Source organism: Spea bombifrons, chromosome 1, assembly GCF_027358695.1.
Source record: "Spea bombifrons isolate aSpeBom1 chromosome 1, aSpeBom1.2.pri, whole genome shotgun sequence".
In the NCBI taxonomy this organism is placed as follows: Eukaryota; Metazoa; Chordata; class Amphibia; order Anura; family Pelobatidae; genus Spea; species Spea bombifrons.
Genome location: NC_071087.1, coordinates 89,092,210 through 89,113,609, shown reverse-complemented (window position 1 = coordinate 89,113,609; position 21,400 = coordinate 89,092,210). Strand labels below are relative to the sequence as shown.

General features: G+C 36.6%; 1 protein-coding gene across 1 annotated transcript in view; it reads right to left on the bottom strand.

The window, feature by feature from the left end:
* Positions 1-21,400, bottom strand: part of SVEP1 (sushi, von Willebrand factor type A, EGF and pentraxin domain containing 1) — a 106,273-nt gene that overhangs the window by 40,034 nt on the left and 44,839 nt on the right. Inside the window, exons 9-21 of the mRNA XM_053465856.1 lie at positions 21,219-21,348; positions 20,201-20,308; positions 19,487-19,618; positions 18,902-19,096; positions 17,823-17,944; positions 17,034-17,142; positions 15,917-16,111; positions 14,182-14,415; positions 10,963-11,124; positions 8,217-8,378; positions 7,500-7,661; positions 3,819-3,910; positions 654-750 (exon numbers count right to left, since the gene is read on the bottom strand). Coding sequence (XP_053321831.1) covers positions 654-750; positions 3,819-3,910; positions 7,500-7,661; positions 8,217-8,378; positions 10,963-11,124; positions 14,182-14,415; positions 15,917-16,111; positions 17,034-17,142; positions 17,823-17,944; positions 18,902-19,096; positions 19,487-19,618; positions 20,201-20,308; positions 21,219-21,348 — 1,900 coding nt within the window. The remainder of the gene's footprint in view (positions 1-653; positions 751-3,818; positions 3,911-7,499; positions 7,662-8,216; positions 8,379-10,962; positions 11,125-14,181; positions 14,416-15,916; positions 16,112-17,033; positions 17,143-17,822; positions 17,945-18,901; positions 19,097-19,486; positions 19,619-20,200; positions 20,309-21,218; positions 21,349-21,400) is intronic.

Sequence of the window (21,400 nt, the reverse complement as noted above, 5' to 3'; positions counted from 1 at the left end):
CTGCCAACTTGAATATACACTTGCAGAAATTAACTCTCGACTTTCCTACAGCAGGAACGTCCAGCTGCTTTAAAGCAGCTACCTTGAGAATGCTTTAACCTACAAGTTGCTTCTGAGTTGCAAATGTGAGTTTCTTCACATAATGGGGGATGAAGAGACGAGGAGAGGCATGGTAGGGCCCCGTACCTACCCAAAGGGTTGTTTATTGTACATGTATTTACCCATTGGGTCACATTGCAGCTTTTTGCACCACCCCTTGGCTGTGACTGTGCGGTCGCGCTGACGTCGGCGGGCGTTCCCACTGACGGCAGGGGGAAACACTCCCATCTCAAGGAAAAATGGGCGGGGAGCAGGGCGTGTCAAGACCCTGTTACCGTGACCTGGAGGATTTGGGTCTTGACCAGGAGATATCATAAAATATATGATTGGAATGCCAATTAGTAATTATAATGGTCTTCAATAATGAAATCAGTGTAGCGTATAAATGATGCTTAGCTCTTTACCATGAGATAGTTATGACGCTGGACTAATCTAATCTAGTAAATCTACTTAACTGCAAGTATCCCAACATAACATCAAAACAGCAGGGTCAGAAGGTTTTAAATTTCATATGATTTGGGTAAAAGTTCCTTTTTCTAATCTTATACTAGTACCTGTGTAGCCTTTAGGACATGTGCAAATATATCCAGTTCCAACCTGTTTGCATGTTCCACCATTCTGGCAAGGCTTTAGTAAACACTCATTGAAAACCTGTGAAGCATAATGAAATTTTAATCAAACTCATAACCTGAAACTATAAAATAAATAACAAACACACATCATCATCACATCTGTTCATGTTCATAATAAAATTCATACTCTTTGATTATAACTTGTGAACTTTTAATGTATTTTACATACGGTCACGACACACTCCAAATAAAATGTAATGAATTCTACTGTGATTCACCATATTAACTCCTTCTGTATCTTTTTCACATTTAGTAATAACAGAAATAATGGCATCATTGAAGAGCTGAGTCCAGGGGTGGTCTGCTCAAAGTCCCCGGGCTGGTTCTAATTCTTCTAACAGGGCTGGATTAATTTAGAGCAGCCCACTATGAAAGCCAGTAGCGCAGAGATGTTACATGACCCCACGATTGTAAGACACTCTCCAGTTAGGTGCGTAAGAATGTACCGTAAGTCTGTGTGTGAATGAGGAGCAACTTAGCTTGACTTGCCTCTGGCCAATAGTTGCCAGTCCTCCCTGAATTAGGCTTTTATGTAATTTAGGAAAGTATGTATTCTCTGGTGTCTGGAAAGAAAATCCTTCCAGTAGAATTGTTAAAGGTTAATACAGCGAGGGAATTTAAACTTGTATTGAACAGTAGTAACACTATGCTAAAAAAAAAAAGACAATGGACCAAGTAATGTTTGAAGGTTCACAATAATGGGGTCGAATGGTAATTATCTGGAATCAAATTTTATGTTTTTCTATATTACTATGTTCAATGGCAAAAATGAGTTAGGTTTATTGTTGGACAGTTTTTCATGTTAATTCCCTGTACTAAAAAGAGGATAACGCTACATTCAATAAACAGCTGTTATGCGTTTACAATAAGGATTTATTTCATTTAAGTGCAGGCATAAATAAATAAGCAACTACGTTAGTATATTGTATGGTTATGTGCACAGTCGGAAAATTAAAAGTATTATTAGATGAAGGCATTAGTGTGTATTTCTTTTTCCCGAAAATCATTATATGTGCATCTATATTAAGAAATAAAAGTGTAAGGAAAGGCAAGAGGGTGTTAAATATGCAAGGGGAGAGGGAAAGAAATGTAATGGATCCAACAGCTCTGCACTAGATTGCAATAGGAAAAAAATATAAAAAAAATCAGACATACATTGGCCTAGATTCATTAACTGAGATAGAATGCATCTTTTATCTTATTTTCTTATACTATGGTACGCAAAACAATACATTTAAATAAACTGAGTTTTCTACTGAACTTTTTTTTTTTTTTTTTTTTAAGTGAACCTTAGTCATGCAGCTACTATCGGGAAATATTCTACCGATAAATTGGATTATGGTGACATATTCAAGCATACTAAATAAATTAACATTTTTGGCAGCGAAACATTAACAAGCACAGGTTTATCCTGGGAAATAACCTATTTCGTAAATTAACAGAACGCTTCATTCTATATTGTTTTTTAATATTTTTGCTGCTCCAGAGACCAGAGGGAAACCTTACAATAATAAAACTGTTCACGCTATCTTACAATTAGAATGTGAAGGAATATTAATCATACTTATTGAAAGCACGCATTTAAATATGCTTACTTTTCATTACATTATTCTCAGAAATGAAGACAGTGTTTTCATTTCAAATAATTAATGCGCCTTTAAGCAGCAGTTAGGATTCTCTAAGCAAAGAGAAAACATAAGTAGTAATTACGAATATATGGCAGGGCATTATTATGCTGACATTTCTTGGATTGCTCTACCATACAGTGGGAACATATTTTATATTTTGATCATGTCTTTATTTCCTTAAAGTTTTAACACGGAGGTTCTGTGGAAAAAAAAACCATGCCCCGGGAATGATTTTGGTGTCAAGGATAAAGCAAGAGCATAAGAATAAGCAGCTTTGTTGAATTTCACAGATTCTGTATTTCTGTCTGAAAAGTCTCCGGAAAACTATTTCACACACAAAATGTATTAAATATTCACAATTTGTACAGACGATTATACACACATACATCAGCACTCTTCTACATTCCAACACAACTGCATACGCCCCAACATTTTGGTACACTTTTGTTAAAGGGGAGGGTCAGAAGTGGGAGTGGGCCGAGCCAGAGCTGAGAGTGGGCGGTGCCAGGGTGTGGCCACCATCCCTCCTTAAATGAGCGCCTTCTCGCAGCTCGAGGTGGCCACATGTGAGCTGCAATGGTGGTCTGTACTATTTCAGCACAGATCTCCATTGGTAACAAAGTTCCCTTGGCCAGTCTGGGGAAGTCAGAGGGTCTCCTCATAGCATGATCCCCACCTATGCAGGACAGCAAGACAGTGCCTGAAAATCATGACTATCCTGCAGAAACCAGAACACTTGGGAGCTATGCAATTGGGGTGATTTATAAATGTACAAAAATGGGAGAAAAATTGCATCACAGGCTTTATGACAACATTTTATTTGTTGTGCCAAAATACTAGATATTGATTAAGTATTTTGCAGATTAACTGTCACATCTAAAGGGCTTCATCGCATAGAGGCTGGACATTCTGTATAAACATACCATTAAAATAGCACAAATATGATTTTTAATGTGCATGCAGAACCTTTACAGGGTCACATACCAATTCTAGACACAGGCTGCTGGATAGACCATTAAATTATTTATCTCATGTAGTATAGCATATTGCGTGAATTGCACACATTGCCAAGCAGCACTTTACAAAGACAAGCTTGCATGTAAGGGTCATAGGTTTCCAGGATTAAATAGCTTATCTGGCAACACCTACTCTGTTATTTATGGAAGATGTTGAATCTTATATTTACAGAGGAATCTTGGTGCGAAAAGTTAAAAGTGTCAGCAAAGAACATTTCACAGGTTGCTATGGTGACTGATTTATTTTGCACCAGAATTGCTCTCTATAGAGTACCCCGATGTCTCCAGGGAAGTACATACAGTAAAGCCTGGATGGAAAGACATTAGAAACCTGGACAAATCATTGTTTAGCTGTGTAATGTTAACATAATTTGTATGTTTTCCTTTCTGAAAGCTCCACAAGTCCATTAAAGATAATGTTATGAAAGAAATTGCATCCTTGCCTGACTGGCGACTTTGTAATTGCCGTTGACACTTTCTGAAGAAACGGGAATCATTACACCTTCCTCCGCTGCCGAGAAACTGGAGCCAAAGCCTAGAAAATGGGGAACACATTTATCAATCTTGCAAATCCAAACAATTTCTGGCATATGCAATTTCTGGTACCTTTTCTAGAAAAAAAATTTACAATATGGAACTAGAAAAATACACAAATTGGCACCAAACTTAATAAATGGAATGAAAAAAAACTAGTTATGAATAAAGGCCTGGATATGTTGGGCCTGTTGGTAGATAAAGAGTGTATATGATTTAATGTAAGCACATCCAAGGTCTATAGAGACAACTCCCCATGGACACGTTCATCAAAATCAACATCAAGGGAATATAGGTCCACGCCATGAGACTTGAGGTAAGAACATTTCGTTTTTCGTTGTTGATCAAAGGGTAGTCTATTACTTCCATTCATGTTAATGGGGAATGCAACACTGCAAGTGCACAGGTGTATATATTAAAATATACTCCTTCACGACCACTGGGCATTTTATAATCTGCAGCCATAGGGTATGGAATGGATGTACACAATATGAGAAAATATACAAAGGTATGGTATGGTATGGTGCTCCTAATACTATACTATATTTATATATAACATATTATATGGCCAAACTGCAGCTTCAGAATTCAATAAAAGAATCAGCGCCTAAATTTGATAAATTACAGCGTAATATCAAATTTCCTTTTTTTTCTCACAGGCGCCTTTGTAACTGAAAGATATTCTATAACTGCTGGATATAGCTGGAGAATGTAGATATCAGTTTCTAAAGGCTTTTTACTGCTAAGGAAGCAAAGGTGTATGGATGAATTTGTAACTAGTTTTGCACATGCTGTGCATGAGACATATTCTTCTGAATAAACGATGTGTGATCAATTTTTAATACAGGTCTGTGTTTACATGCTGCTATTATCGTCTAGAAGAAAATTCATCATTCGGCAACAGTGCAGGGAACAGGTGAGCCACAGTCGTGTTCCCATAAAGTGTCAGCGGCAGCAAAAAACAATAAATCTTACTGTAAGAGATATGATTTTATAAATGTAGACATAGCAATAACATTGCATGTACCACATAAAGTGTTTTTTTTTAATTAAAATACACTTAAGTCACTTATTTTAAAACATAAAACTAATATCAATAATCAACTATAAATGGAGCTGATTTTACATTGACTGAATTGATTTAAAACAATTAAATCAATTAAATTAAATCTACACATTTCATCATGTTGTATTTGAATTTAAATTAAGCTTCTTGTTTGAGATAACTAACTCATGGGTCAGTGAGGCAAAATGTTCAGTCTCTACCATCAACTTTCATGCTTTCTCACTTCCCCATGTACCACCACATCTTGGATTTAACATGGCTTGCCGCTAACGCTGAGGAGTACACCAGACTTAGGATCTCATGGTAAAAGAGCAAACTATACTAGGTGCCCCACTGAAAAGAGTACATTCAAGGAGGGGTAATGATAATGCCCTGTTTTTGGTGCTGGTGTTTTTGCCACTAGGGGCACCAATCCATAAAGTAGAGATATCTGTGGAGTCAGTACAATGTAGTTGCACCAGCAGTGTTCATTTTATGAGTAACATCAAACAAATATCTTTATAGAAAGGTTATCAGTGGGTTCCTTGTGTGTCACTCTTAGGGCCTGTTCTATTTCATATATTTATCAGTGACATTATTAGAGGTTTTTACTAGGACACGTATCTAAAAGATGGCGAGCAGAACTATCATCGCATAGCTGACAGCTACATCAGAAGAATGGGATTTGGGAGTTATTATTTCAAAAGGTATACTTCTAGTATAGTGAAGAGTCACAGAAAATAGTATGATGTTAGGTTGCACTGGAAGAGGTATCAGCAGAAGGAGGGAGGTGTACTAATGCAGCTTTATAGATCCCCGAGAGTCCTCATTTGGAATAACATGTCTACTTTTGGATACCAAGGCTTCAGAAGGACATAAATAATTTCAAAGAAGAAAATTAAAAGAAGGGTCACTTATTAAACCTTAATATGAACAACCTAGAAATTCAAAGAGAGAGGGAAGATATGACAGAAACATTCAAATATCTCAAGTGATCAAATTAAGTCAAGCCAAAGGGGACATATGTTTTATTAAAAAGTGTGAAGCCACAACTAGAGGGCATAATTGGAATTTAGGGGGTAGAAGAGTGAGGGGTAATGTGAAAAAAAGAGTAGTAGGTATTTGGAACAGACTTCAATGGAAAGAAGTACAGACTAATACAGTAAAGTTATACAAGAAAGCTTGGTATGTGCATAAATCTATCCAAATAAATGTACAAAAATAAAGTACAAAAGTGATTAAATATGGCTGACTAGGTGGGTGAATTTTCTGTTGCACCTATCTATGGATCAATCATGTTATGACAACTGACCGCTTTACACCACAAATTGCTTTTTATGCATTTTGTTATCAAAGGATACTAATTTTGTCCTGGAAAAAACACTTTGCTGTGCATGAGCAACCTGTTATTATGTCTTAGAACAGATTAACTGATCACCACAAGCAACACAGTCAAAATCACACAGGAACACAGCATAAAATATAAAAAAAACCCTAGTTGGTAAGGAAGAGGAAAATGTACCGTATTTGCTCGATTATAAGACGACCCTGATTATAAGACGACCCCCCAAAATCTAAATATTAATTTAGGAAAAAAACAAAAAGCCTGAATATAAGATTACCCTATAGGAAAAAAAGTTTTACTAGTAAATATTAATTCATGTAAACAATTTTTTCATATTTAATAAAAGCTATGATTGAGAAAAATATATATTTTATTTCCTTTTATTTGCCAACCTGCCCCCCCATTTATGCACATCTGCCCCCAAGGTTGCCACTCTGCCTCCAGAAATGTCTTATGCCCTCCTATATGCCACTCTGCCCCATGATATGCCTTTTAACCCCCTATATCTGGCATTTCTGGAGGTATATATATATATATATTTATATATATAACTGCTAACAGCAATCAAACTCCTATCAAGCCAAGGCAGCCAGTACATGCTGGAACCTGGGGATGATAGGAGTTTGAGTACAGCCTCCCTATGCCATGCTACCACACCCCCCCCCTTACACATCCATGCTATCACACACACACACTCATTCACAAACATTTAAATACTCATGCATTCCATTAATCACACATTCACACACACGCTCAAACCCCCCACCCCCTTACCTGAACTGCAGATCTCCCACTCGCAGACTTCTGCAGGGGCCCAGCTGTGCGAGCAACTTCTCTGGCCCCGCCCCCAGAGGAAGGAGGGGGGAGGCAGAATTATGTGACACGCTGCTAGCTTCCTGCTGCTAATAGAAGAGACGCTGCTCGGGACCAAAGCACCGGTAAACAGCCTGGCCCCAGCAGACATTTTTTTTGAGGTCTAATTAGAAGACAACCTCGTTTATAAGACGAGGGGTATTTTTCAGAGCATTTGCTCTGAAAAAAAATTCGTCTTATAATCGAGCAAATACGGTAATAAGAAATTCGATTTTTGTTTTAGGTATGTAAGTGTTTAATTCACCTCTTAGTTTCACCTGCTTTAAATGAAAAGTTTGCTTACACAATATGCTTAGACGTATCTCAAATCAGGAATGGACAACTTACTTGAACAGTCAGTTATTGATCTTGCTCCGTGAATAGTAGTTGTCCCATGAAACGGACATGACAAACAGTAAGATTTGCCTGGTTCAGGTTGATAGTAGTCCCTGGGACAAGGATAACATGGCACTAACCCAGTCCGTGAAAATTCCCCAGCATGGCACGGAACTGACCAACAAAAACAATACAGGACATGCAAGGATTAATACATGATGATTTGGCTACACAGAGAACGTTATAATAAAAAGAAAACAATTGATAAATGGTGATGTATAATGTTGAATGTGGAGGTCTAGGTGCTCACACAGAGCTCAAGCACTGAGGGGCATGTTCTTCAAAATGTCTGGACCATCTGGAATCTGTTAATCCCTCCTGCAACAGTTCTTTGGCTGCGTGGGGTCCAGGCTTTTACTGGTAGACCCAGAAAAAAAGAGTTTTTCTTCTCACTGATGTGCATGTTCCTAGGATCACATGTGCTTGCCTATGACAACCTCAAATAGTAACAAAATACATAGCAATATATGGACTGATAGGAAGCTGAAGAGAGATCCATATCAATAGATGCAGAGCTATTCTAGCTCTTCTACTACATCACCAAGTAGATAGGTTGTAGAGGATGCACAGTGGCCACAAACTCTAGCCCCTATAGTTACACTGTTGACTCTGTATTCATTCATAACTATTATGACCTTTTGCCTGTATTTAGAGGGTTTTGTAACAAACCTCCACATTCTGAGACATCCACAGATCCCCGTTTCACTGTTGACATTCCCTTGGGACAAGACGTACAAAACCTGGAGCCAAATGTGGGCTGGTAGGTACCATGTGGACATGATTCGCATGTTTCAAGACCATTTGATGAGTACGTTCCTGGCTTACACTGTGCTGGAAGGAAAAAAGTAAGGAACGTGTATGAGTACAAAGAGAAAGCATATAATAATTATATCAGCATGCAACGCAATGTTTCATTTCCAAAATATAACATTAAAAAAACTAATGTTTATAGAATGGTTGTGGTTATTACACCGCATGAAAACATTTGTATAACAGAATAAACTCAGTAGATTCTGATGTCATTAGTAGGATTTATGACTCTCAAGAACAATGTATAGAACTGTGGTTAGTCATGGCTTTTGTTCGGGCTGTGCAAACCATAAGAAAAAGTGTCTATTGGTGAGAAAGCAGCAATAAATCCTGCAATCAAGATTATTGCCTGCATTATTATATATCGCCAGTCTGATAGAAGTGGCTCCCAGTATCTTTGATCATCCTGTGGCCAATTTCCTGAAGGTGTCAGTAGAAGGTGCACTTGATATATCAGAGTGGTTGATCTGGGCCATGAAGGAATATCTTGGTGCCTTCAGTCGCAACTATAAGTGACTAAATAATTTTTATTCTCAGTTGTTTTAAACACTTCTTCATAATTACGTCTCTTAATAATGTATTCTTTCTACTTTTAGATTATAGGAATAGTTCTAATGGCAATTACGTGTTAGGGCTTTTGTTGCATGTGAGAACTTAAACCAAAGTGGGCTCAGCTGCTCCCTGCACGGTTACTGAATGATGAATTCTCTGCTCTAGAGTGGTGTCAGCGTGTAGACACAGATCTGTATTAAAAATTGATCTGACTTTGTTTACTCAGTAAGAATCTGTTTCTGTCAGTTTCCTGCACAGCATGAGCTAAACTAGTTACATATTCCTTTGTGTCTCAAAATCTTTTACTATTAAAAAGCTTGAGACATGAAAGAACGAGTCTATTAGAAACGAGGCTCTCCATAAGGGATAAATCTTTTCCTAGGGACAATTTACAACAACTGGAGAAGTAAAGTCTCTGTATAATACACACATTAAACTAAACTAAAAATAAAAAAGAAAGAATGTGATTTAAGTGATTTGAAGTGATTGCAACACTCGTGACATGAACTTAAAGAAACGTTAGTCAGAGACACATTAGTTCGCTCAAAATCGGACTTAATGTTGTAGAGGGAGGAAAATAAGAATAAAGTACTGTGTAAATAATATCCAACCTTCCCTGATTATGTGAATTTCCAACAATCATTCAACAGAATATAATATACCTTTTAAATATGAAAAAAAAAACATTCTGCAATTGAGCTGAGCTTAAGGTGGGGGGAGTTGCGAATATTGCTTGGACACCTTATTCTTTATTTTTTAATTATTTTTTTAATTTTGATATTCGTTCTGATAAAAGTTAGACTATTAAAAAACCCTTGCAATCGAATACCAAATGTATGATAAACAAAAGTATATGGGCACCTTAAGAAAAACTGTTGCTTTAAAGATACCTGCCTACCACAGGCCTAAGTTTATATACACCATATTTGCTCGACAAGGTTTTTCTAAGACCAAATGCATATATGGGGAGCAGAGTGGCATATCTGGGGGTATAAGGGATATCTGGGGGCAGAGTAGCAAGCTGTGGGGCAGATGTGCATATCTGAGGGACAGAGTGGCATATAGGGGGTATAAGGCATATCTGGGGGGCACAGTAGCAAGCCGTGGGGCAGATGTGCATAACTGGGAGGATGGTTGGCAAATAAAAGAAAATAAAACAAAAATGCATTTTTCTCAACCATAGTTTATATTAACTATGAAAAAGTAGTCATATAATCAAGCAAATACGGTGTGTGTATATATATATATATAAATATATATATATATACACCATATTTGCTTGATTATAATTATATATATATATATATATATATATATATATATGGCTTTTCTAACGTAAATATTAAAGTTTAACACCTATACTTTTTTAAATTGGATAAGGCTATAAATCAAGTTTTGAAGTACCTTCAGAGCCCATCAGTAGTTCAATAGGGGGACATACCGCAGGTTGAGCCTTAATTATTATATAACCATCCATGTCACTTTAAATAGTTATGTCCTCTCTGCAGAAGTCACTTGGATTTTAACTAGCACATATACAGTAAGTAAACCATAACTGACAATAAGCAAAACAAGGAGTGGGAGAGACACACAGGCATTGAATACAGGGTGTTCACAATGATGCTTTTCCTGAAACATATACAGTTTGACCCTAAAGAAATCAATCCAGAGACTATATGGAAATATAGTAACTCATTAGGCTTGGTCAAAACATAATCAAGCTATCCTGACTTTTGTTGGTGACTAAAGCTGTGTGTTGTGAAACTGAGTTTACCTTCTTCACAAGAGTGCCCAGAGGATTGTACTTTCTTGTTGTGGTCCGAAGACGCTTGTCAAGTCAATAATTGGTTTTGGTTTCTTAATTCTGAATTAAAAAGCCCTTCATCCCCTTAAGTGCCCATTATATGAATTTAGGTTATTTTGTCATTACTTGTTAAAACCAGATCTACTATTTTGTCCACCTGTGCACAAGAGATAATATCCTAAAAAATCGCCAATCCGTTGACCAGTTTCAAAGAACATTTCTTCTATGTTTGATCAAGCAGCCACATACCTCTGCATTCTTTGGGATGTTTTGAATGAAGATATTCAGTATAAGTGCCGACAGGGCAGCTTTTACAATCCATCTGTCCTTCTTCATTCTGATATGAGCCGATCCAGCAGCTTTCACACGTATTGTGCTCCAATGAATAATATGTCCCCTTGGGGCAGTTCACTGGAGAAAGGGTAAAAAAAAAAAGCACAATGAGTAAAATGAATCCAAACATTAAGAGTTTAATGTGTTCAGATACAAGTATGAAGATACTCGCTGCTCCCTGTTAGCATAACAAAACATTTTCAACAACTCCTGAAATTCATAAACTTATCAGTTCTACACATTTTTTGAATGCGTGGCTTACTGCTAAATAAAGGCTGTTGCTCTATTGTAAGGTGTGAAAATGGATACATATTTTGATGACAAAGTGCTGAAGGAAGAAGCCTACTTCTTACTTATCTCAATCCTCTAATGTGAGTCTTCAGGGATCAACATTTTAAAATGAATGAATGAACGAATGAATGTCTAACCAGATGCCTCATTCTGTGTTACAGCGATGATTAATAAACAGATCTATCATAAAACTTTATAAAATGAGTCAAAATAGTAATAGCTAAACATAATTTTTTTTAAACTGCTCATGCACATTTGTTTTAAATCAGTGTAGTTGTTTTAGAGATAACTGATTTATAAGTAAGGGGCTAGTCTAAGATCTGTGACAAAATGGGGCATAACCATGACATCAATTATTTGCTTCTGTTATCTCTTTTCTTAACCCCTATTTTATAAAGGTGGAAAAAAAACAGCTGCTACCAAAGAAGGAAAATAACCGAACAAACAGTAAGAAATAATTTAATGGGAAGAATAATTATCCATATGCTGTTGACATGATGATAGGATGGTCACTCTAATTGTGTATATTTAATAACATTATAAAACATATAGTGCTTACAATACTCTGTAAACACTATTGCAGCTTGTATTTAGATGTAATGTAAGCATAAAAAATTAAATATTTTAATTTAATTAATTACTTCTGTAAAGCAAATCATGTGGGAGAAAGTGCATGAATAATAGCCAACAATGTAGAATGCTTAATTACCTTGCCCTGTAGTGTACCCGGACTGAAATTTTGGCTTAATTGTAAAATCCCCATCAAATTAAGGGTACACTCTGGCCACCATTTGCATATGATAGTTGAGTGTTCCCTTTACATGGCATCCCCCCTGAAAGGCAGGAGACTGGGAGGCCAGTAAGTAGGGAGTTTTAGTAGTCAAGATGGGATACCACAAAGGTTAGTATTTTTTAACCCCTAAAGGACAATGGGCGGTCCCTAAACCCATTGAAAACAATGCATTTTGAGCCTGTACATGTACGGGCTTTGTCATTAAGGGGTTAAATTAGTATTTCAGTGTCTTGTGTGAAGAAAGGACACATTGTTATGATGTTTGAGGGGTATATGCTACATGTAGCCCTCAATTTTCCAGGTGGCAGATATAACTGAATATGTATTCACGTTCTCGTTATGAAAGCAAGAACATTTCTTATGTTGCTTTTAAACCTCTGCTAGGTTTCATTGTAAAACTCTCCTAAAGATCCCTGATTAATGTTTACCTTCCAAACACCAGCTTTTCTATACTAGCCGTGTGCAAAAGGTGTTTACTTTTCTGAGACTAAAAATATGAATTCAAGTGTGAATAAACACTGCCACCTGCAGGACAAAGACAATACTCGCCTATTCCAGGACCGGTACGCAATTTGAAGCTGCAATAGGATTTATATAGGATAGAATTGCACTATTCTGCATTACTGACTTTTTGAAAGGCAGTGTACATATATATATATATATATAGATATATATATATATATATATATATATCTATATATATATATATATATTATATATAGAGAGAGAGAAATATGATCCCTTATCTGTATTAATATGGAAATTCACATTGTTCACATTGTTATTTTGATATCAAATAGCTTTTAATAAACAAACCAGAACACCAATTAATGTACAATAGTATAGTATTGGTGATGCAATTCACAGATGTGCTTGCAAGCAATGCATCTTGGGTTTGTACACACATGCTCTTGTACACAAATCAAGATTACACTTGTATGGATCTGATATACATAAATAAAACAAAAACCTTAGAACAGAATGTAGTTTGATCTACATGTGCAAGCATAACGTATCAGTCAGGTGTTTTCCTCTTTGGAGTGCATCTATCTCTGTCACATTTGCATTTTAATAAACTGCCTTAGAAATGTATTAAATTGAAACAAAAAAAAAAACCTTCTGCAAATATAAGATTTTCACACCTAAACAGAATTCATAATGAAATCCTACCTTGCTAGAAAAATTGTATAGCATTTTAATTATCTTCTGTGTGCTGATGACTAATATACACTGATCTTTACCTCCTGATAAACAGATGTTATAAAGTATCAGTTGATACAGCTGTTAATTGGCATACTCCATAAAATGCTCTATAAAATGCTGTGTGAATTCTTGTGTAAATTAATAATAGTGATAGTAGTAATAAATATCATAACAAAAGTCCAATAGTAGGGTATATAGGGTAAAAGTATTCTCTTTGTTTCAGCTCTTTAATTTTCACTACCCTAATTTAATTTATCCCACATCTAACTTCCATTTATTTATAAAAGGGGATCTATGGCCAAATATTTTTAATCAATGAAGTAAAATTTGTTAGTGAACCATCACTAAATGACACTATTAGACTCAAAATATATTTCTCTCTATAATATTACCTTCAATTATTGCAAAATTCCAATGGAATGGAAAGTGTCCACTCTTGCCCCTGGAATTCAATGCGTTGCACATTGATATGAATTATAATGGAAATTGGAGGTAAAGGATCCAATAATAAATATCCGGTACAGCTTGAGTTTGAGTCCAAAGTTGACTTTGCTTGTGAAGAGTGGAGGTGCAGCCATTTTAGCTCACACCCCTACCCTATAGGCATACCTTGGAACGCTCCGGGTTTAACCCGGAGAACTATGGGTGAAGCACCGCTTCTCCTGTTCTCCGGGTCAACACCTGAATCTTCCGGGTCGCCGGAGCGGGATCTTGACCGGCCTCAGGACTTTTCGTATGCAACAGGTGTCAGAGTGGATCTTTCACTGCTAAACACCATCTACCCGGTGCCCATCTTAAAAGGATGTTGAACAACACTTTATATAAAACTTCTGATATAGCCTACTTACCACACATTCGTCCTTTTAACACTGTGCCTGGCCTGCAGAACAGAAAGGCTTTCCCTTCTTCCAGAGAGTTACTGTCAGCAATGATCACCTCTGATGAAAACTGGATTGTGTGCAGAGGCTCCTTTCTAAGAGTTCTCTTGAGTCTATTTGTTATGGTTTCTAAGGTTTTGAGGAGACGATGTTGGTTTTCCGATTCCAAGGTGTCATTTCTTCTAGTTGGTAGTGGTACACTGGCTGGAGAAAAAAAACAAAACTTTTTTTAACAAAATAATTACACAAGTAACTCTTTTGATGATCTTCAAACTGGGCATTTTTGATATGAAGATGGAACAGATATACACACATTATTACTATTATTGTTATTATTTCTCCATGCTTTTACAAGCCCATTCATGGGAGTGAACAAGACGTTTATACAACAGGCATCACTGTAATGTTGGCTTTCTGTGCAACTGCATAGGAAATGAGTGGTATTTATTTAACTTGCTGGTTAAGTCAGTTTCATGTGTCAAATCAGATTTGTATTGGCTGCCAGACACCATTTGGTTTATATTCTAGTTAAGCTCACTCTTCTGCTGGATGTTGACACCTCATCTCTGGTGAAAATCAATTACCTTTCATGGATGACAGTAAAAATCTAAGAAACCTTCAAAAGTGTGCTTCTGTAGCTACCACAATGAGAGAATGTATATCTGGTTAAACTCGGTGTCATATTATTGAAAATATTAAACTGCACGGGATTGATGAGCATTGTCTAAGAAGTTGGAGAACATAATTTCAGGGCTAACATTCAGGAGTACCCCCACGAAAGCAATTCTAACATGTATTATACAGTAGTTAGCTCAGTGGCCATATTGGACTTACATATATACATTTTACAGGCAACTCAATTAAGTGTATCTTTAAATAATGACAACTCAAGGTTTCCTTGAGGACCGGTATTATGGCCATTTGGGTAACATTTGGAGACTAACTACATAGAATGTTCATAATGGCCTATTAAAGGGTTACTATTTGAAGAGTCTCAGGATCAGTTCATTAAAAAAGTTCCCAAGTATGCCTGCAACCATCATGTAAAATATGGAAGATATATTGACACTGATTTATTGGACTAAAATGTTGTATAAAAGTGTCTAATTTGACACTTAATAATACAAAATATGATAATGGTTTTCTATTGTGACATATTGTGGGAATTCTGTGATTCTTCTACTTGGAGTATTGGTACTTGTGTAGTATACAACCACCTCCGTCCAGACTGTAAGCTCTTTGAGCAGCTTCGTCCCACTTGTTACCGTAATTCCAAATTGTTATGGGATGTACTACTTGTTATGTCTAATAAGAAGACATAACTCTTCCAGAAGTGGATGAGATGAATAATAAAAATGAAACCTGTATAGTATAGGCCAATGTACAAGTAAGGCTTGAAGGCTTACAACTAAAAGTGTGTACACTGGAAATGTCTTCTTTCATCAAATTTGATCTCATAAGATCTATTAACGTGTGAGCTTAGTAAAGGATTAAATTCCTTAGAAGACAATCTTCCAGGTTAACTGTAATTCTGATCCCCCATCCCCCGGTCACCATTATATCTAGCAATGCTGGTTTGAAATGCCCACAGCTAACTTGAGTTTTTGGCCAGCTGCCTGGCATGTCCCTGTGGATGAACCGGATTTGTTTGCAGTTACTCAAATCAAAAGCAATTTTTCTCATCCTTACATCAAATTTCTCTTACCTGTTATGTTAAAAACAAATTTAACTTTCTGGTCTGTCGTAGGGATATTCGGTCTCTTTTTGTGTCTCTTAACACGTAGTGGTGCTGCATGTGCGGAATCAGACAGAGGCTTTTCTGTTTCTTCTTCATCCGTTACATCAAAAAAATCATCATAGGCATAATCCAGCCTATTGCCACCTCCCCATCCACCAGGCCCTAAAAAAAAGTGTAAACCTTAGTATGTTTCTTCAAAGATACAGTAACAAAAGTTCAAGAAAGTTTCCATCTCTATACTTATTTTCTGTTAATTGGTTTTACGTCCCCTGTATACAGTTGTGAAAGCATGTTGCAAATAATAATCATGTCCTACGTGTATTATGGAATTTTGAACATCATGATCTGGAATGTAAAGTTCAGAACATTTTGACAATAGATCGTTTTGCTTGAATAAGTGTATTTATTGGTAATATTTAGAGAAAGTAACACATTTTCTGCACATAAAGCATACAAATTCAATAAAAAATTAAAACATCTAGTGCATTTGACCAATGTTCATTGATAGGTCTTCCTGTCATCATGTTCCTTCTTATAGTTCCTTCTTATAGTCACCAGTTGGGAGTTGAGGCTATGTTTCAGAGTACCCTATTCTTGATCATACTTGGGAATCCCCCCCCTCGCCATCTTATACTTGCCTCTGCCTTATTCTGTATACTAGGGACTACAACTGTGTTCCTGGTGGTCTTTGTGCTAAGGAGCTGGTGGCATAATCTGGTGGCATAATCTGTGTGACTAAAGGCACTTGGATGTGACATTATAATTTGATTTCTTCAGTCACTGGCCATTGAGGGAGAGCATGGTATGAGATCTCTTCCGTTAGGGACTAAATGAGGAGAGGTGGGATCATGTCAACACACCATGACTGCATACTGAGTGCTGTTTAGCTTGTGGGGAGCTCCTTGAAATATTGGATTTAGCTAAAATGAGTGCATTCTACTCACTACTGCTCTTTGCCTTGGTATATTTCACCTAATAGATCCATCAACATCCAAATCAAAGCACAACTTGATAAACAATATGTAGCGATACACCTATAGAACAAGGTAATAATAATGTATTCTACTGCTTTTTTGGTCGTTACCTATGGCAAATCCATTTTCATAATCATAATTGTATTCAAGGCACTGTCTCTGGTATTGATCCTCGAGTCGGCAATCAATGTCATCGACATCACTACAAAATGAAGGAACCTGGAGGAAATAACAAGATCATTCATTTTACTAACAGAACATGCGGAATGTACAAAACAATGCACTCATTAAGCCAATATATTTCTCTTATAAAGTAAAATGTGCTATGGTCTTCAACCAATCAACGACAAAACATGTAAAAGGTTGCAATTCAGTAAAGCGGTAGTTTGAAGGACAGTTGCTGTTTCAGTTAATTTGCTTTACTATGCATTACGTAGGGCAAGCCATCACAAATTTCTCCTGCAAGTGTGTATATTACATGGTTAAATGAGAAATATGACTTACTAGAAACCCCCAACATTAACCATACATCATACAGGGCCAGCTAAACTCATCTTGCATTGGCTGCAAATGGCTCTTCCTAATGTGCAATGAAGTTAGTAAGTTTATGTGTACTCAACTTCAAACTCCTGCCTCAGTGAATAACCCAGTTATATACCATAATCTTTAAAGACAGAATCTTTCCAGAAGGTTGAAGTGTTATTTCATGATTACTGAAAGTAATTCATCTGGTTAGGTAAGGCTTTGCTTGTTTTGTGGGAAGTGATTTAAATTACTTATGATTATTATTAACATTATTACAAAAAGGCTATTAACATTATATAGACATGTAGCTTATAGGTTTTAAATATTGGTCAGAAATTCTAAAAAAAAAACAAAACAAAATACTACTAACCTACCATTTTACCAAGGGAACTCTGGAAAGCATCTGCAAGATTTTTCAGGATATTGCTGTCATCACATCGTGTTGCCTTATAGAGCATCTCGAATGATTTAAAACCGTTGTTAGCGTATCTCTTTACTGAAAAGATGAACAGAATATCATTTAATAACTTTCAATCTTCTTCCTAATTGAAAAGAACATACTGCAAGATAAAAGTATCTTTTAAGACTGATCATTTAAGACTACTTCATTGAAATGTCCTTCTTTTTAATGTCCAGAAGAAAAACTAATTGAAAAACGACATCAAGTTTAAAAAAAACACTAATAACATTTAATTTTTAAATAAAAGAAAAACGGACATTAGCGACACTGATAGATGAGTTCATTAACATAACATTTGGTTGCTGATGCAGTCACTTAGACACATCAGATAACCCAGTTGTTCTTGCTGGAGACACTTGCCAGGGTGTACCTTTCATAAGTCAAAATGCACCTGCCAGAAAAAAAGCCACTGTGCTTATTGTATATTGTATATGTATATGGCGCAGAATCAATTACATGAGTAATTTGTTAGAAAACATTGAACAAAATGTATGTTTGCTGAAGGTGTTCAAGTATGGCCACTGCCATATGTACAATGCTTTTTACAGTGTCACAGAATACCATACCTGGGAACTCTCCATGTTTGACCTCCATGTTTAGCCATGCCAACTCCCCATCCACTAAAGATTGCCTGCCCTAGAACTGCCATCTCTTAAAGCCATTCCCCCGGAAGAGGGAGAACTAGGGATAGCCTACCCTTGAAAGTTCCCAGGTATTCTATGTACACAGTCATACTTACCTGTAGTGGACCTTGTCATCATATATGCTGATGACATGTTCACTTTAGAGAATTTGGCCATAGTTTGCCCACTGTTCATTGTTTAGCCAATTAATCCTGGAGAGGTGGACATGGCAGGTTAGCTTATATAAAATAACTCTGCGGTAAATTACCTGGGCCAAGGTGTTTAGTATTATTAATATACAACCATTTAATATTTTAATCTTTTTAATCTTGAACACCTTTACCTTGTTATTTCATTTTTTTGCACTTACCTGAACATTCTGGCCAGTCAGTTGTATGTGGTGGCCTCCACAGCCCATCGCTCAGTGCACAGTAAAAGTTCTGGACTGATCCCTCTGCCACAGCATAGCCTTCCCGACACACTAAAGTACAGTTCACACCTTCCACATCTTTGGAACAGACATATTCTCCATTCTGTGGAGTAGCTGGAATCTCACAAGGTGAACCTATAGGTACATTACTTGTATTAATTAAGTAATAAATCATTATTTAATTACTAACAGTGTTAATATCTGGAAAAATAGCAGTTGTAGAACGTACAGGTGTTCCCTTGATTAATTTCCTTGCTAAAAAAACACACTGCGTTCATATAAAAAAAAAGTAATACAGATAATAGAATGAAGGTGGTTAACACTTCTCCCTCTTACTACACGATCAGCAAAATAAAAATCACCTTTGTCAATACGGGCTTTTGCATAATTACTTGAATGGGTCTGGGGTATTGCATCCTACAAGGATAGGACCTACCAAGATCAAAACTGCTGTATGTAGGTCTAAGTCCAAGTCCAACTAGAAGGCATATTGTGTAGGAAACAAACGGGTTTGGGGTTCCATACCTTTAATGACAATATGAATCTCACAGGTCCTGCTGTTTCCAGATGGATCTGTCGCAATATACTGAACAATGGTTTCTCCGTGAGGGAAAAAATATCCAGGTGAATGAGTTTTTGTTACGATTAAAGGTGAACCTGAAAATAACACATTTTTGTCAACAGAAGTCAAAATTCCTGAAGTATCTGGCTTCACTACTTTGCCATTTCTGTTTAATGTTTTTTGTTATACCACTTCCTTTACAGAAACATTGTATTGTACTCCGGTGATCAGAAAGGTCCTGCTGGTGTTTTTTTTTTTTTAAATAAGGTATTTTAAGTGCATGTTCGCTCAAAAATCTATTGTTTTAGATCCACTTAAAATCGCCAGGATAACCCATTGCTTAAATTCCCCAAAACAATTGCCCAAATATAGTGATAAAACAGATCATGACATACGGAGAAGGTTATATACAAATGATTCACTGTTGTGGGTTACCCCAGGCCACTAAGCATTTGTAAGGGCTACTTTGCTCACCTGGCTACAACACAGACCAATGTACTGTAAATGTTGCAAGATAACCTTGAAATCTCCCCCCGTGCGGGTTTTTAAGTAACTAATTCCATTAACCAACACTGTATATTCCCTCATATACCCTATAGTAGCAAAGGGTTTACTAGAAAACCAGAAAAAAAAATAGTATATTCCCACAACGGCTATGACTGGGCTACTTATCTCACCAGAATTGTCTGAGAATTGCGGTTCCTCCCATGTTGCACTTTGTGTATCACCAGTCGCTTGTATTGCTGGTGGGGATCGGCACCTGTCAATAACTGGGGGGTCCACATCTTAGAAGAAAAAAGATAAAGAATGAGTTTCCATTTGTAATAATTTACACATTTGCTTTAGAATCCTGTGGATTACAACATCATTAACAGTTCAATGGCGCAAAAAAAAAAATGTTATTTTTTTTAATACCGCAATTTAATTTCCATAAAATCTAATGCATGTCACTTTTAATCTTCTGAGATTAGCAACTCTATGTGGTGTCTGGCATATGGAGCTAACTTAATAAGGGACAAGTAATTTGAGCTCACACTGGTCAAACCATCCCTCCAAATACCTTTTTAATGGAATTTAGTCATCAAAGGACCCCTGAGGTTAATAATTTTGTATAACCTTCAGGAATGTATGTGAATGCAAACCAAATTTGTAAAACTGCAGTTTTAAGATGTTACAAAGAAGTTAAAAATTTAGCAAAAAAAAAAAAAAGAGAGAAATTAATCAGAGCCATTACAGATTTTCTTCTTCCCAAGATCATCAAGCATCGTTTTTAATACGTTCTCTCACATTACTGAAATGCTTTGACTTACAAAACACTGATGTCTGATTGGTCGTTTATTAAAATGTCTTTGTTCAGTGTTTGAAATCTGGAGGTGTCTGATTGTCCACAGTGCCTCGTTCTTGTTTTCGAATACAAGTGGATCGAAATAGTCTCTATCAGTCATAAACCGGAAATCTGAAGAACAATGTATCCAAAAAGACTTTTGTATCCTATATTTCTGTAGCTCGATAACCCTTGTGGCGATACAATGGGTATAGAGTGGCCACCATGTTTTCTTTCCAGACCAGTGGACAGCACAGAAGCTAAATTCATGAGATTTACTATGATTCATGATCATATTAAGATCTGAAGAACCCACACGTGTTAACTAAAGTGTATCCAGTATATCATATAGTTTCCAGTTCTAGACTTACCAATAACCTTGATCTTAAATGTGCAGCTTGCCTGATTACCAGATGTATCAGTGGCTGTATAAGTAACCATCACTTCTCCAATTGGAAACATATGAGGGGGTAGGAACGCTGGACTGCCCTGAATAGATACCTTGAAAAAGAAAATGCAAAACGTGTGTGTGAAGAGATAATTTGTGAAGGAA